At 41.9% G+C, this 16,042-nt stretch overlaps 1 protein-coding gene across 1 annotated transcript in view; it reads left to right on the forward strand.

The window, feature by feature from the left end:
- Window positions 1-8,543, forward strand: part of MCCC2 (methylcrotonyl-CoA carboxylase subunit 2) — a 67,128-nt gene extending 58,585 nt beyond the window's left edge. Inside the window, exons 15-17 of the mRNA XM_005557117.5 lie at window positions 225-339; window positions 2,535-2,620; window positions 6,591-8,543. Coding sequence (XP_005557174.1) covers window positions 225-339; window positions 2,535-2,620; window positions 6,591-6,708 — 319 coding nt within the window. The 3' untranslated portion in view covers window positions 6,709-8,543. The remainder of the gene's footprint in view (window positions 1-224; window positions 340-2,534; window positions 2,621-6,590) is intronic.
- The last annotated feature ends 7,499 nt before the right edge of the window (window positions 8,544-16,042 follow it).

Consider the following 16,042-nt stretch of genomic DNA (forward strand, 5'->3'; position numbering starts at 1 on the left):
CAGAATTACATGGAGAACTTAGAAGTCCCGTCTGTGCTCAGGCCCCTCCTCTGGAGTCTAGTCTGGGGTGGGTTCCAGGCATTTGTATATTTGTGAAAGCTCCACAGATTATTGTAATGGGCAGCCAGAATCAGGAACCACTAATTTAAAAGGCAAACATGGGCCTCTGAAAATCTATGTTGTATATTGACTTAACTTGCTTATTATTTCTTTTTTTCTCCCAGCCCAAGATTTCTCTACATTTGGCCAAATGCTCGTATCTCAGTGATGGGAGGAGAGCAGGCAGCCAATGTGTTGGCCACGATAGCAAAGGACCAAAGAGCCCGGGAAGGAAAGCAGGTCAGTGTCATTTTCTCTTGTTTCTCCCTGGGTTTGCCTCTCACTATAAACACCCTGGAGTCAAGGAGCAGCATGCTCGGAAGCCCTTAGTGTTCGTGGCTGGGGACCTGGCACACGCTGCCTGGCCATATTTAGACGGTGCTGCCCTGGAAGTTGTTCCAGCAATCGAGGCTCACAGGATTTCTGTTCTTTTTCTTTTTAAAGCCATTTCATATGGGGTACCTTCTTTGTGGCCATTTAAAATTTTTTCAGAATTTCCAAGAAAACACTTTGTTTTCTTATTTTTAATTTTTAAGACAGAGTCTTGCTCTGTCACCCAGGCTGGAGTGCAGTGCTGCAATCTCAGTTCGCTGCAGCCTCCGCCTCCTGGGTTCAAGCGATTCTCATGCCTCAGCCTCCTGAGAAGCTGGGATAACAGGCATGCGCCCCCATGCCAGACTAATTTTTGTATTTTTAGTAGAGACGGGGTTTCACTATGTTGGCCAGGCTACTCTCAAACTCCTGACCTCAAGTAATCCGCCCACCTCCCAAAGTGCTGGGATTACAGGTGTGTGCCACCGTGCCCAGCCAAGAAAACACTTTAGAAACTGCCAGTAAGTATCTGAGGCATAAAGATGTTTGATTCTTAGTCATTTGTACTTAGTGAGATTTAAATAAGTCTGATGTACTACTTTGATTTTATGACCAAAAGCAGCAGAATTTTGTTCTTTCTATTTTACTTTTAGATTGTTGTTAAGGATACCCTGAGTGGGAGGGCTCCGTCATCTATTGAGAATTGAATAACATTATCCTGTGTATAAATGAAGAAAAATGGAAAGGGCAGTGGAAACTTGATAAAAGGCAAATCAGCAAGCAGCTGCTTTTAAAATGAATTCTTTTGTTTGTGTCTCTGTTGGAGATTGTTTTGAAATTTTGCATTAATTTTTATTAGTTACAACTTTTAACTCTTGTGTAAGCACCAAGTAGGAAGATGATGGATGTGTGTTCCTGAAGTTGCTTAAGTGCACTGTTGTCTCATTATGGGAAGGAATGAAATGAAGGGAGCCCTGTCTGCTCTGTGCAGGAATCATCAGGTCTTCCACCTAGATTGTGGAGTGAGGTACTGTAAAGCCAGAGGGTGGTTTCTGCCTCCCTGAATGCATCCACCCATGCCTCACATCCCTAGTTGTCTTTTCCAAGCACAGGGAACTCTGGAGGCTTACATTGAGGTTTCAGATTCACTTTAGTACCTATTACTGTCAAAGGAAATGGATAGCTTTGCTTTTGTGCGAGTGGTTGGGGTGTGGGGATGTGGGCGGGGGAGGTGGTATATGAAATTCTACCTGATACTTCAAAGACATGTCTGAAACTCTATGAAGCCTAGCATGGTGATCTCTCATTAAGTAGTTGTTCTTTGATTACTTCAATATACAGATACTTGAGTTCATTCATTTTCATATAGGAAAGGAAAGCACAGTGTGTTAATGGTTCTCCCTTAGAATTCATGACCTAGAAAATGATATTAAGGTATTAACATATTTACACAAAAGAAGGTAGGGTTTTTTTTTTTTGGAATAAGTCATTTGTTTCTGGTGTCGAGTTGCTTTTTGAGTTGAAAATATTTTTCAGGGTTTCAAATTAAGTTCTGAAGATTTTTACATCTGAATTAATTATCACTTGATCCTTGTAATACTGATGGGAAGGCTGTGAAATTCTTAATTAGGGAAAAATATCTTTCAGTTCTCCGGGAACTTGACTGAAAATGTTATTCAAGATTTGGCTGGTATACTACCCCTTTAAACTTAAACATTTAAGCTTAAGTTTTAAATTTTGGCTATTTTAAATGAAAATCTCATACTTCTCCACGTTGTTAACTGGAGGCTGCTAAGTGTAATGCAGCCCTTTTGTTAGGTTGTGTAATTCACATCCATTATTGTAACCTGTTGTGATACACAGTACCCTGGGTTTTCACCTTATGTGAAATAGCCTCAGGATATTTTCTCTGCTAGGAGAGATGGGATGGGGCACTCACTTGATACTCATGTCTTAGGCGAGAGCATGTATGTTAATGATCACTTGTAATTTGTACATCACCATGCACATGTTAGTTGTAACATTATTATTCATGAAATCTGTTGTTTCTTTTGAATTGAGATGATCTAAACAGGGCCAGTTGTTCACTGAAGCTGACTTACTCATGGCCTTTTTTCCTTTAGTTCTCCAGTGCTGATGAAGCAGCTTTAAAAGAGCCCATCATTAAGAAGTTTGAAGAGGAGGGGAACCCTTACTATTCCAGTGCAAGGTGGGGGCCAGAACATCACTAACTCCCTGATGGGTGTAGATGGTGGTTAGGGGAGCAGCTTTACAGAGCTCTATGTAGTCAGGATGGTCCAGCATTCATAGGAACTGGAGAATAACCTGTGGACACACTTAATTTTGTACTGTTGTTTCTTTACAATGTGAATGGCTACTGCTGAAATGCCACCCCTCCTCCCAGCGTCCCTGCGCTGTGGACTCACCACCACTGGTCTGATTCCCGCTTCTCTTGTCTTGCCCCTAGTTGAGGTGTCTGGGGCCCGCAGGGGTCCTGCAGCCCGAGGTGGGCCATGCTAGGAGCTGAGAATAAGTTATAAGCTGGCTATGTTACTTCAGCAGTTCTAATTTTTGCTTAAAAACCCCTCTTCTTGATCATTTTGTTGTTACCCCATTTTAAGCATGAGATTGCTTGAACACTTACTGGCATCTGTTGACAAGCATGCTTGTACGTTTGGAAGGTGATTAGTCGCTGCCAGGGTCTGTGTGTCAGCACCAAATAATTACCTCACAGACCATTGCTGCTGTTGGCTCTGTTTGTTTCTTACACCACTTAATGAGGTAATAAATTATCATGCCTGTCCCAGCTGAAGACCCGCTGGTGCCTGCTTTCACATCTGTCTTCAACAACTTTAGTGTTCTGCCTTCTGAAGACTAATCTAAGCTTCATGTCTTCCTTTCATCCCTTGGGCAGATGGAAAAAAGAAAGTAACTCTTTCTGCATCTTGTAAAATTAGCTTATGTTGTAATTTATGCTGGCGAAGGCAAACTGGAGAGGAGAGGGGAGAGAAAAGAAAATCAGGCCAGGCACAGTGGCTCACACTTATATTTCCAGCACTTTGAGAGGCCAGGGCGGGCGGATTGTTTGAGCCCAGGAGTTTGAAACCGGTGGGGCAACATGGCGAGACCTGGTCTCTACAAAAAAATATACAAAAATTAGCCAGGTGTGGTGGTGTGCACCTGTAGTCCCAGCTACTCAGGGTGCTGAGGCAAGCAGATCAGTTGAACCTGGGAGGTCAAGGCTGCAGTGAGCCGAGATCATGCTACTGTGCTCCAGCCTGGGTGACTGAACAAGGCCCTATCTCAAAAAAAAAAAAAAAAAAAAAAAAAAGGCAAAAGTTAGAGTCCATTACAATTATTTGAATGGTTCCTTGGTGGATACAAAGACAAAACATACTGATTTTCAAGAACATAATTAGTTTGAGGAGATAAATAATACCATTTGGGTGTGTGTATGTGTTTTGTTTTGTTTTCTTTAAAGACAGAGTCTCACTCTGTCGCCCAGGTTGGAGTACAGTGACGTGATCTCAGCTTACTGCAATCTCTCCCTCCCGGACTCAAGCAATCGTCTTGCGTCAGCCTCCAAAGCTGGGACTACAGGCATGTGCCACCACTCCTGGCTAATTTTTTTGTATTTTTTGTAGAGATGGGGTTTCACCATGTTGGCCAGGCTGGTCTTGAATGCCTGAGCTTGAGTGATCCTGCCTCAACCTCTCAAAGTGCTAGGATTACAGGTGTGAGCCACCTGTAATCATGGGTGGTCAGCATTTGGGATTTTTAAAAGGTCTTTTGCTAAATATATATTTTTACAAACAAATTTGCAGGTATATTTTGTTGTGGTGGTTTGATTCATTTAATTAAGAGCAAAATATTTTATAGTCTTTGAGAGCTAAACATGTTCCTGATTTGATCATCATGTAAACAGACATATAGTAGCCAGTAAACGGAAAGAAGCAATAGAAAGCCATATAAGAGGTTTGAGATGAAATATAAAATATATATTGTCAAGCTTTTCTATAGTTTTCTTTTCCACATAGGATTTTGACTGAAATACACAGGGACAGCTGAAATATTAAAGTTTGAAAAATTGCGTATTTGGTGTGAGCCATTAGCTTGTTTTTCAGCCCTGGCTAAGATAAGTCATCTCTTGCGAAAGAGTTATTATTTTCATACTAACATTATTATTATTATTATTATTTTTAATGGATTACATTCAAGGCAGAAGAGTAAATGGCCCAGAGAGACTTATCTTTGGAAATAAATGTTAACAGACAGTAAAGCTTTCTGTGGATCTGTAGTTTTTTGTTTTTTTGAGACAGAGTTTTGCTCTTACCCAGGCTGGAGTGCAGTGGCCTGATCTCAGCTCACCGCAACCTCTGCCTTCTGGGTTCAAGGGATTCTTCTGCCTCAGCCTCCCGAGTAGCTGGGATTACAGGCATGCACCACCACACCTGGCTAATTTTGTATTTTTAATAGAGATAGGGTTTCTCCATGTTGGTCAGGCTGGTCTCAAACTCCCAACCTCATGTGAACCACCCGCCTTGGCCTCCCAAAGTACTGGGATTACAGGTGTGAGCCACCCTGCCTGGCCGGATCTGTAGATGTTTAACCCTTCTGTTGAAACAGTTGGTGGCATGGAGACAGCAGCTTTCTTTCAAAGCTGAAAGGATTTCCAAGCCAGTTTACCTTCCTTGGGTTTAGTAAATCTCAGCTTCACAGTAAAATTCCCTGACCTGCTTAGGTTTGAACATGGCTAGGTCTGTCTTTTCAGAGACAAAGCTTGTCATGATCAGTTACTGTAACCTACAATGTTTTCCTTAATCCTAATAGGTTATATATGTAGCGTGCCAATTTGCTTCTGCTCAGTTGTTTTTATAATCAAACTTGTATCAGGCGTTTCATTAGCGCGTCTTACCTGGGGCAGTCTTTTTAATGAACATTATTAGGCAGCCCCTTCATCACCATGCTTGATGTGCTGCAGGCTTCAGAAGGGAGTGTAATCAATTCGCCTGATTGCGGATGACAAGAATGGCTTTCTTTTTATTGGGTGTTGATACTTTAGGGTCCCTACTATGAATGTTTTATGAGCAAAGATTTGATTCATGTCTGTCAATGTAAGAACGGTTTAATAATTGATGCCAGGTTCCGATACTGAAGGGAGTTTGTATAAAAAAAGCAAACTGCCACCTGCTAATAACCTTTGAAAAATAATATTTCTCAGTCATTTTTCCTTATACATTTGAGATTGTCAATGAAAAGGAAACTAAAATTTCTACTTAAAAGTTTCTTCCGCAAGCAGTTTAAAGTTCCTGTTTTTCCTATTGTAGCAAAAAATAAAGACCTACATTTGAAGATGTCTATTTTATTAATAAAATGTACTGAAGCTGGCCAGGTGCGGTGGCTCACACCTGTAGTTACAGCACTTTGGGGGGCCGAGGTGGGCGGATCACCTGAGGTCAGGAGTTCGAAACCAGCCTGGCCAACATGGCGAAAAACCATCTCTTCTAAAAATACAAAAATTAGCCAGGTGCAGTAGCGCATTCCTGTAATACCAGCTGCTAGGGAGGCTGAGGCAGGAGAATTGCTTGAATCCAGAGGGCAGAGGTTGCAGTGAACCGAAATTATGCCACTGCACTGCACTCCAGCCTGGGTGACAGAGCAAGACTCCATCTCAAATAACAATAATAATAATAATAAATAAAATGTACTGAAGCCTATTCAATAATTTTCATAGTTCCTTAAGAGTTTGGGGGGGGGGTTGGGGAATATACCTTTTCTGGTGAAGTTTGAAGTTATTACCTGGATATATATGGTTCTCCATATTAATGACAGAATACACCAACTTGGTTTGTATATGTTTGTGTGGGAAGAAAAGGAATAGGAAAATTTTTCCTGAAATAAGTAAACATATTTTCAAACCAGGGGTTACTTTGAGATCTCTTGTAAAAGTAGTTCCTTAAGCCTTAAGACATGACATTCTGTGGTGGCCTGGGATGAAAGTCGTATCATTTTTTTCCACCTTTTCCCCCTCTGTCTTGAACATAGTTTCTGTTGTGGATGCTAATCAGTAGATTCATATATTACCTGAAGGAAAACTTTCTTGGCATTTCTGCGCGTGGAGAGTGTATAAATGGTAGTTCGATGGTAAATTCATAACTCTTTGTTTCTTCTTTTGTCAGGGTGTGGGATGATGGGATCATTGATCCAGCAGACACCAGACTGGTCTTGGGTCTCAGTTTTAGTGCAGCCCTCAACGCACCAATAGAGAAGACTGACTTCGGTATCTTCAGGATGTAACTGGAATAAAGGATGTTTTCTGTTGGACATGTACCAAAAATTAATACATGTAGTAACCTTAGAAATTTAGACTTCTCGAACATGAGGCTATTACAGTAATTTTTTTAACACAGTGCATTGTACTTTTCTACCTTAAAAAAATCAGCGAGGATATTTATTTAATGAACGTCAATTCCTTTTAAATTTTCTTAGAGAATCTTCTCTGTAGCTCAGTTTTCCACCCATAAAGTGGAGACAGTAATTTACAGTTATCCTTTCTGACCCACAAGGTATGAAAATTTCTATAATCTGTAAACTCAGTTCAGTAATCTGTATTATTGAGATGATTAATATGAAGTTGTATTTTCACTGAAATGATTGTTTTGCTGGTTATGCTTGGTGATATTTTAGCAGGCTTATTTTTGACAGGCGTCTGTTACTTCAGTGGCATAAAGTGCTCTCACACTGCTGTGCAGCCATCACCATCATTCAGCTCCAGAATTTGTTCTCAGTCCCACACTGAAATTATACCATTCAAACAGTAGTGCTCCCATTTCCCCCTCCCTCTAGCCTGTGACATCTCCTTATTCTTTTTTTTTTTTTTTTTTTTTTTTTGAGACAGGGTGTTTCTCTGTTGCTCAGGCTAGAATGCAGTGGCATGATCTCGGCTCACTTCAGCCTCCACCTCCCAGGTTCAAGCGATTCTTGTGCCTCAGCCTCCCAAGTAGCTGGGACTATAGGCATGCGCCACCACACTCAGCTAAATTTTGTATTTTTAGTAGAGATGGGGTTTCACTATGTTGCCCAGGCTGGTCTCGAACTCCTGACTTCAAGTGATCCACCCGCCTCAGCCTCCCAAAGTGCTGGATTACAGGCGTGAGCCACCACACCTGGCCATGTTTCCTTATTCTTAAATGTATGTGATTCTCATGGTTTGATTTACTCTTGCTGGGCCATTTCAGCCCCTGTCATGGCTTCAATTGCCATCTAAATGCAGATGATTACTGCCTTGACAGTTCTTAACCCAGCTCTCCCCTGAGCTGCAGGCCTGCATATCCAATAGGTCTACTGGACATCTGTATTGGTTGTTGTGGAGGAACCTCTAGCTTGCTTGTTAAGCCCTACTGATTTTCACTATCCCCTGAATTCCCCCACTTATTTTTGTCTTTCACTATCACAGGCCTTAGAAGAGGTCTACCTGCCTCCAGTCTTACTAGTCCAGTCTACCCCCTGGAGTAGGCCATCCTGAAGTGAAAAGTAATGTCACATGGTGCTCCCTTCAGTGATTTCTTGTAGAAGTACCAATCCCTGAATGCCACCAAGATCTTAACCTTCACATCTTTAATCTTTTTTCTTTGACTCCTCTTTACACAGGAGAATGGCTCCAGCTGTTCTAGCTGTCTTTCAGTTCTTTGAACCTTCCCACCTTAGGGTCCATAAGGTTCCCTCTGCCCAAATTGTTCTACTCTCCCGTCTTCTTCAACACATCCTTCAGTTTAAGCACTTGCTTCTCTCAGCTTCTCACAGTTGTCTCTGTGACCTCCCTTAGCTTCTCTACTCTATGCTCTTGTGAAACACTATCTACTTCCTTTGTCGTAAACTCATCGTTTTACTATACACATTTCTTTCATGTTGTCCTCCTGCTAGAATGTAAGCTCCGTGAGAGCAAGGATCCTCCCGCTTACCCTGTACCTCCAATGCCTGGCACTTGTAGGTGCTCAAATATATGTTGAATGAATGAAAAATCCATATTGTAATTGATGTCCTCCGGCCACATAGTTTTAAAATTAGGTGATTGATTGTATGACCGAATAGAACTATCAGATGTTTTCCTAATAAAGTCAATATTTCAGACATTTGTGTGTGATACTTAATATTTCAAACATTTGTGTGTACTTAATATTTTAAACATTTGTGTGTGATGTTCAGTGTGTATCAGGAAGTCAATTTAGTTTTTGTGGGGAGAATACAGATAGATGATCAAATTCAGTGGTAGGTTATGTTTTCAGAAGAAACACATTAAGTATATTAAAATAGTAAGTTACATTAAAATTTTAATGAAAATGCACATCTATGTCAAAACAAAATTTTCTATGTAAAGACTAGGTAATAGTCCTTTAGTAGGAACCATTAACAAGTCAAGGATTCATGGATATTTTAGGACTGCGTTTGCCTTTCTGGGAAGAAACTGGCCATCAATAAAACCACATTTAAGTGAATTGGATTTTTATTTATTTTTCTAGAGGCAGGGTCTTGCTGTGTTGCCCAGGCTGGACTTGAACTCCTGGGCTCAAGCAATCCTGCTTCAGCCTCCCAAGTAGCTGGGACGACAAGCTTGCACCACTACGCCTTGCTCTATTTTGTATATTTTATCCAATAATAAACATTTATAATTGTCTTATCAAAATAAGTAATACTTTTTTTAGCATTTTGACTATCATAAATATGAATTCCAGCAAGGATAATGTAAGCTACTTGGAATTTGAAGAAATATACAAGTTAGTCTCTACATTTGCCCCTGTTGGTACTTAAAGAATGAAAAAGACAAGATTACTTCTATTTTTCAGTTCATAAGAAATATATTTTCAAATTGAATTTGTTAAAAAAAAAAAAAAAAGAAAAAAAAAAGGGCCCAGCGCAGTGGCTCAAGCCTGTAATCCCAGCACTTTGGGAGGCCAAGATGGGCGGATCACGAAGTCAGGAGATCGAGACCATCCTGGCTAACACAGTGAAACCCCGTCTCTACCAAAAAAGACAAAAAACTAGCCGGGCGAGGTGGAGGGCGCCTGTAGTCCCAGCTACTCGGGAGGCTGAGGCAGGAGAATGGCGTGAACCCAAAAGGCAGAGCTTGCAGTGAGCTGAGATCCGGCCACTGCACTCCAGCCTGGGCGACAGAGTGAGACTCCGTCTCAAAAAAAAAAAAAAACAAAACACCTTTGCACCAGCAGAAGGCACTATTGATAGATGTTTGAGTGCCACTTGATCATTTGCCAACATGCTTATGTGCATGTGTCTCGGGAGAGAGGCCATATGTTTCCTTCACAGGGACAAATCAAAGCAGATTTTGGGATGATTTCATTAATAAGATTATTTTTGAGAGGCCACATTAGTTCTAAAATGTATTGAGGTTGGTTTTATGAAAGATCAAATCTCCACTGAGAGTCTTGGTAATTTTTTTTTCTTAGTGATCTTTTAATGATTGGTTCTGAAGTTTCATATATGGAAAAATGGCAAGAAGACGAGCTAGATTATCATAGCCTAGTGTCATTCATTTCTCTTAAAATGTTACAATTAAGTACAATTAGTATTTAATGATGACACAGATTTTAATCATTTTTGACAAGTTTTGTGCGTTTCCACTAAACACTTAAAAACAGTTTGTTTCAGCAGGACACCCTGGCTTACACCTGTAATCCCAGCATTTTAAGAGGCTGAGGCAGGAGGATTGATTGAGCCCAGCAGTTGGAGAACAGCCTGGGCAACATAGTAAGACCCTGTCTCTACTACATAATAAATAAATTAAAAAATAAATAAATAAATAAATAAATAAATAAATAGTGCTTTTATTTTATGCGCTCCAAATTCTTTTGTATCTGGAATCAGGATCCTGAGGACTAAGTTGTTCTTAGGGATGAATGAAATTTCTATGCCTCTTTTACCTTTCTAGGCAAATGTACATTCCATCTAGTTGACTGTGTAATTTATCCACATTGGGGCTTTTGAGAGTGAGAAAAAGGGGGTCTCAATAATAACTACACTGGGAAACAGGTCTGAACAGGGATGTGTGCTCGCTGCCTGTAGCATCATCATGACTAAATACTTTGGCTGCATATCAGCTTTTGAGAATTCTTAGAAGCCTTTGCTCCGGATACCTGCTTCATGGCTTTTAATATAGATTTCAGTACTATGATACCAGTCACGTAATATGTGTGCATTCGTATTCTAGGGAGTCATTTAATTGACCCTAGAGGAGAGTTTACCATAGGGTGGGGATAATTTTGTTTCCCAACCGTTGGTTTTCTGAGATCAGTGGTTCAATATGTCTGGCAGCTTTCTCTTTCACAAAGGTGACCCAAATCACATGTGTGTGCTACTTTTTAGGGTTAGCAAGAGAGGCATCTATGAGGGAGAATAAGGTCTTGGAAGGTGGTGATTTCACAGAGAAGTTATCACAGGGAAAATATACCCAGAACCAGATGTTAGAAGTAAGCTGGAGGATAAAACAAAAAATTTTTTTTTTTTTTTTTTGAGACAGGGTCTCACTCCAGTGCCCAGGCTGGAGTACAGTGGCATGATCTTGGCTCACTGCAGCCTCTGCCCCCCTGGGCTCAAGTGATCCTCTCACCTCAGCCTCCTGAGTAGCTGGGACTACAGGCACATGCCACCACGTCCGGCTGATTTTTGTATCTTGTAATTTTTGTTTTAGTAGAGATGGGTTTTTGCCATGTTGCCCAGGCTGGCTTCAAACTCCTGGACTCAAGTGACCTGCCTGCCTCAGTCTCCAAAAGTGCTGGAATTGTAGGCATGAAACATTGTGCTTGACCGAGAAAAACGATTTTTTTAAGTGTAATTCAGTAAGTGTTGATTGTAAGAAGTGAACTCAGAAGAAAAACAGGTAGAATTTTAGAATACTCAGACTAGTTTTAAATGTTTCTATAGAAAATGTATTCAACATTTTTCAGCCGCAGCATTGTTAATGACATTCCTTTATCTACAGGATAATTAGAAGTAATTTTTATCTTAAAATTATTTATAATTTAAAAAATCTAACAATGTTACTTGTGGAAAATTTAGGAAGACAAAGTGAAGAAAATAAAATGAAAAAAAAAAGCTTCATAGTCTCACTACCTAGAGATAACTACTGCTATTAATATTTTTTGTGTACTAGTCTATCTTTTTCTATCTTTTTTTTTTTTTTTTTTTTTTTTTTTGAGACGGAGTCTTGCTCTGTCACCCAGGCTGGAGTGCAGTGGCTAGATCTCGGCTCACTGCAAGCTCCGCCTCCCGGGTTCACGCCATTCTCCTGCCTCAGCCTCCCGAGTAGCTGGGACTACAGGCGCCCGCCACCTCGCCCGGCTAGCTTTTTGTATTTTTTAGTAGAGACAGGGTTTCACCGTGTTAGCCAGGATGGTCTCGATCTCCTGACCTCGTGATCCGCCCATCTTGGCCTCCCAAAGTGCTGGGATTACAGGCTTGAGCCACCACGCCCGGCCTTTTTGCAAAAGTGCTGTGCTACATGTTATTCTGTAGTCTGCATTTCACTTAATGTATTGTAAATATATTGACCTGTTTACATGAACTATAAACAGAACCAATCATTGACCTGTTTACATGAAATTTAATATTGTGCATTTTTTTTTTTCCTTTTTTGAGATGGAGTCTCACTCTGTTACCAAGGCTGGAGTGCAGTGGCGTGATCTTGGCTCACTGCAACCTCTGCCTCCTGGGTTCAAGCGATTCTCCTGCCTCAGCTTCCTGAGTAGCTGGGACTACAGGCGTGTGTCACCACACCCGGCTAATTTTTGTATTTTTAGTAGAGATGGGGTTTCACCATGTTGGCCAGGCTGGTCTCAAACTCCTGACCTCAGGTGATCCACCCACTTTGGCCTCCCAAAGTGCTGGAATTATAGGCGTGAGTCACCTCGCCCAGCCTAATATTCTGCAATAATTCTGATGTTGCATGATAATACAGTACATGAATGCTCCCTTTGATTTAACTACTCCCCTACTGTTGTAGGTTATTTCTGGTTTCCCACATTACAGATAATGCTGCAGCGAACATCTGTTTAGTTTCTTTACATATCTGTGATTATTAGGATACATTTTTAGCAATGGTATTGTTGGATAAAAGTGTACAAGTTAAAGTATACACAGACCTCTACGACATGTTGGTGAGTTTTGCTCTATAAGTGTACATTATGGTATTGCTGGATATAATGGTTACCCTGGTGTTTTTAGATACAGAAATAGCTTCCCATAGAATTAAATTGTTTATCATAAACCAATGTTTTCTTTCATTGTTAAAAGTTGTGTCTAGGCCGGGACGTGATGGTTCATGCCTGTAATCCCAGCACTTTGGGAGGCCGAGGCAGGCAGATCTCACGAGCCGAGGAGTTTGAGACCAACCTGGGCGACACGGTGAAATCCCGTCTCTACAAAAATAAAAATGAAAAATAAAAAATTAGCTAGGCATGTTAGTGCGTGCCTGTAGTCCCAGCCACTCAGAAGGCTGAGGTGGGAGGATCACTTGAGCCCAGGAGGCCAAGGCTGCAGTGAACTGTGATGGCGCCACTGCACTCCAGCCTGGGCAACAGAGCGAGACCCTGTCTAAAAAAAAAAAAGGCTGTGCCAAAGTGACCATGTCACATTAGTAATGAGTTGTGAAGACTGAGCATTAATGCATGGGAGGTCACGGTCGTGGAGAGAACACTGGGAGGGATTTGGGCCAGTTTCGCTCTAGTTCAGCTACTAACACGCTGTATGAACCTGAGGAGGATGGGAGCGGATTAAAATCAGCCTTTCTGGCCTAGCGATTGTTTTCCTTCCCTCCATCTACATGCCTAAGTCTTTTCTCCACCTCTCCAGATTCCCTCTTTCTCTGCTAGTGGGTGGTGCTAGGGAAGGTGGGCTGAGGGGTGAGGACTGGAGGGAAGGGTAGATACAGTATGCTGAGAGCCTTTTTTATTCCACAGGAAAGCACGTGCCTCAGGGCTCGGTGAAGCTCATGGTGGCAATCATTTACCAGGTTGACCCATTCTCCAGTTGGTCACAGCTTTTGTTCAAATGAGCATACATTTACCGAGGGCTCACTACGCGTCGGGCTTTGGGATGGTACACAAAGATAAGAAGACGTGGCTCCTGGCCTGGTGCAGCATCTGCTCAGTGACTTGAGGGTTATCTTCGCCCTCTTGGTACCCCTCTGTCTTCTTTTGATAACTGTTCTTTCATTCTCCTTTGGGAACTACCCCTCTCCTGTTCTGTGCAGTCTTGGCCAGTGTGGCAAGCAAAGAGCCCTGGATACTAAGAGCTGGAGACATGTTGAGGCTTGGCCAGGTGGACTCTCTCACGTGCTTTGACTCATGAGCAGAGGGACAAAGATGGAAGACAAACGACCCTGAGTTCAAGTAGACCTGAAGAAGCTGTTTGTTCACTCACCTCTGCTCCAGGGTCCCTGGCACAACCCTGATTACTGAGAATCTGTGAGTCAGAGGCATCTGTATCCTTCCAACAATCTTATTTATTGATTTATTTAGTGGAGTCATGTTTCAATGCTTGTAGCAACCAACCCTACCTGGCAACATGTTCTGCAAGCCAGAGGTTACAGTAAGTCAGTCTGTATTTTCAAACTTGGTGAAAGAGTGATGGTATAGACAGAAGAGTAAACTGAGAATTTTGGTCCTCAAATACACAGAGCATTCAAAGGAGGAGGGTTGTGACTTCTCACCACCATCCCCAGTGAGGATGGATTGAATGTTTATTTTTTAAATTTAATTATTTAATGATTGATTGAGACAGGAGCTTGCTCTATCACCCAGGCTGAAATGCAGTGACATGATCATAGCTCACTGCAGCCTTAAACTCCTGGGCCCCCGGGATCCTCCCACCCAGCCTCCTGAGTAGCTTACAGGCATGGGCCACCATGTGGGGCTTCTGGATCAAGGGTTTAAATTATCACAAGGGCAACTCGATTTATTGCAATGTTTTGATCACTGAACTATGTCACTGAACAAGATTTTAGGTTATTTTTAATTGGAAATCTGGCTAAAATCTAAAAGTCTTCCACTGGGGATAGTTTAAAGACAACCATACCAGGAGACAGAAGGAAGTGACTTCTTAGGTAGTCTTAAGTGGCTTTTGGATAGCCTTAAGGCCACAGTGATGGTCTTATTAATGATAAACGAATTGTTGCCCAGGCTGGCCTCGAATTCCTGAGGTCAAGTGATCCGCGGACCTCAGCCTCCCACAGTGCTAGGATTATCAGCATGAGCCACTGCGCCCAGCCCAGAACGTGCATTGCTAACAAGTTTTCAGCTGACCCTGATGCTGCTGGTCTGGGGATTATGCTCTGAGAACCACCACTCTCAATGATCGCTAAATCCCTTCCTAGCTCCAAAATGTTAGGATCCTAAGATAAATTTCCGCTTTGGTGATATTATCATTCTTGCGTATGTGCTAGGTAATTGTACATTTCTCTTCCCCATTTTCAGGGAAGGGTTTGTATTAACTTCTCAGTGAGTAAGTGTTCTTTTAGATCAGTGATTCACAGCCCAGACTGCACATTAGAATCACCTGAGAAAATCCGAGTACGAAAAATCCTGGCCGGGTGCGGTGGCTCACATCTGTAATCCCAGCACTTTGGGAAGCCATGGGGGCGGATCATGAGGTCAGGAGATTGAGACCATCCTGGCCAACGTGGTGAAACTCCATCTCTACTAAAAATACAAAAAAAAAAAAAAAAAAAAAAAAGCTGTGTGTGGTGGCAGGCGCCTGTAATCCCAGCTACATGGGGGGCTGAGGCACAAGAATCGCTTGAATCCAGGAGACGGAGGTTGCAGTGAGTCAAGATCACGCCACTGCACTCCAGCCTGGCAACAGAGCAATAAATCTGTCTCAAAAAAAAAAAAAAAAAAAGGAAAAAGAAAAAGAAAAATCCTGATGCCCTGGCTACATGCCAGGCGAACTAAACAGACCTGTTCAGGTTAGGACCCAGGTATCAGTAGTTCTTAAAACGCTCTCAGGTGACTTTGATGTGCCGTCAAAGCTGAGAGTCACTTCACAGGGAAAGGCTAGATCAGTAGATTTCAAAATGGGGCACCTGTTCATTTCCAGACACTTTCATGAATTTAAAATCTTAAATTTTACATTGTGTGTAGTTTTTCCAGATAGAGCTCACAGCGCACATAAAAGTTGGCCTTATTTTGGTTTCTTGACCTACCTCACTTCAGGCAAACTGCTGGAAGTGGGTACCAATAGCTAAACATTTCTAATGAGATCCCCAGTGATGGAAATAAATAAGATCAGAGCAAAAACAAACAAGCAAAGACAGAAGGAGTTTATATAATGGGCCATCACAGTAGCTGACGTTTTGCTTCCATAGGATCATCTCCAGAGTCATTTCTTTCTGCTCTGGTGGCTTTGTTGTAACTTCTTAGTGGATTAAACACAGGGTTGAGGTCTCTGAGGATTCTTGTCCATTCATTTCCAACCGACCACGACTAGACTTTTAAAAAAGGGAATATTAGGCCAGGTGCAGTGGCTCACACCTGTAATCCTAGCACTTTGGGAGGCCAAGGTGGATGGATGGCTTGAGCTCAGGAGTTCAAGACCAAGCAGGCCAACATGGCGAAGCCCCGGC

Source organism: Macaca fascicularis, chromosome 6 (genome assembly GCF_037993035.2).
Source record: "Macaca fascicularis isolate 582-1 chromosome 6, T2T-MFA8v1.1".
Taxonomy (NCBI): domain Eukaryota; kingdom Metazoa; phylum Chordata; class Mammalia; order Primates; family Cercopithecidae; genus Macaca; species Macaca fascicularis.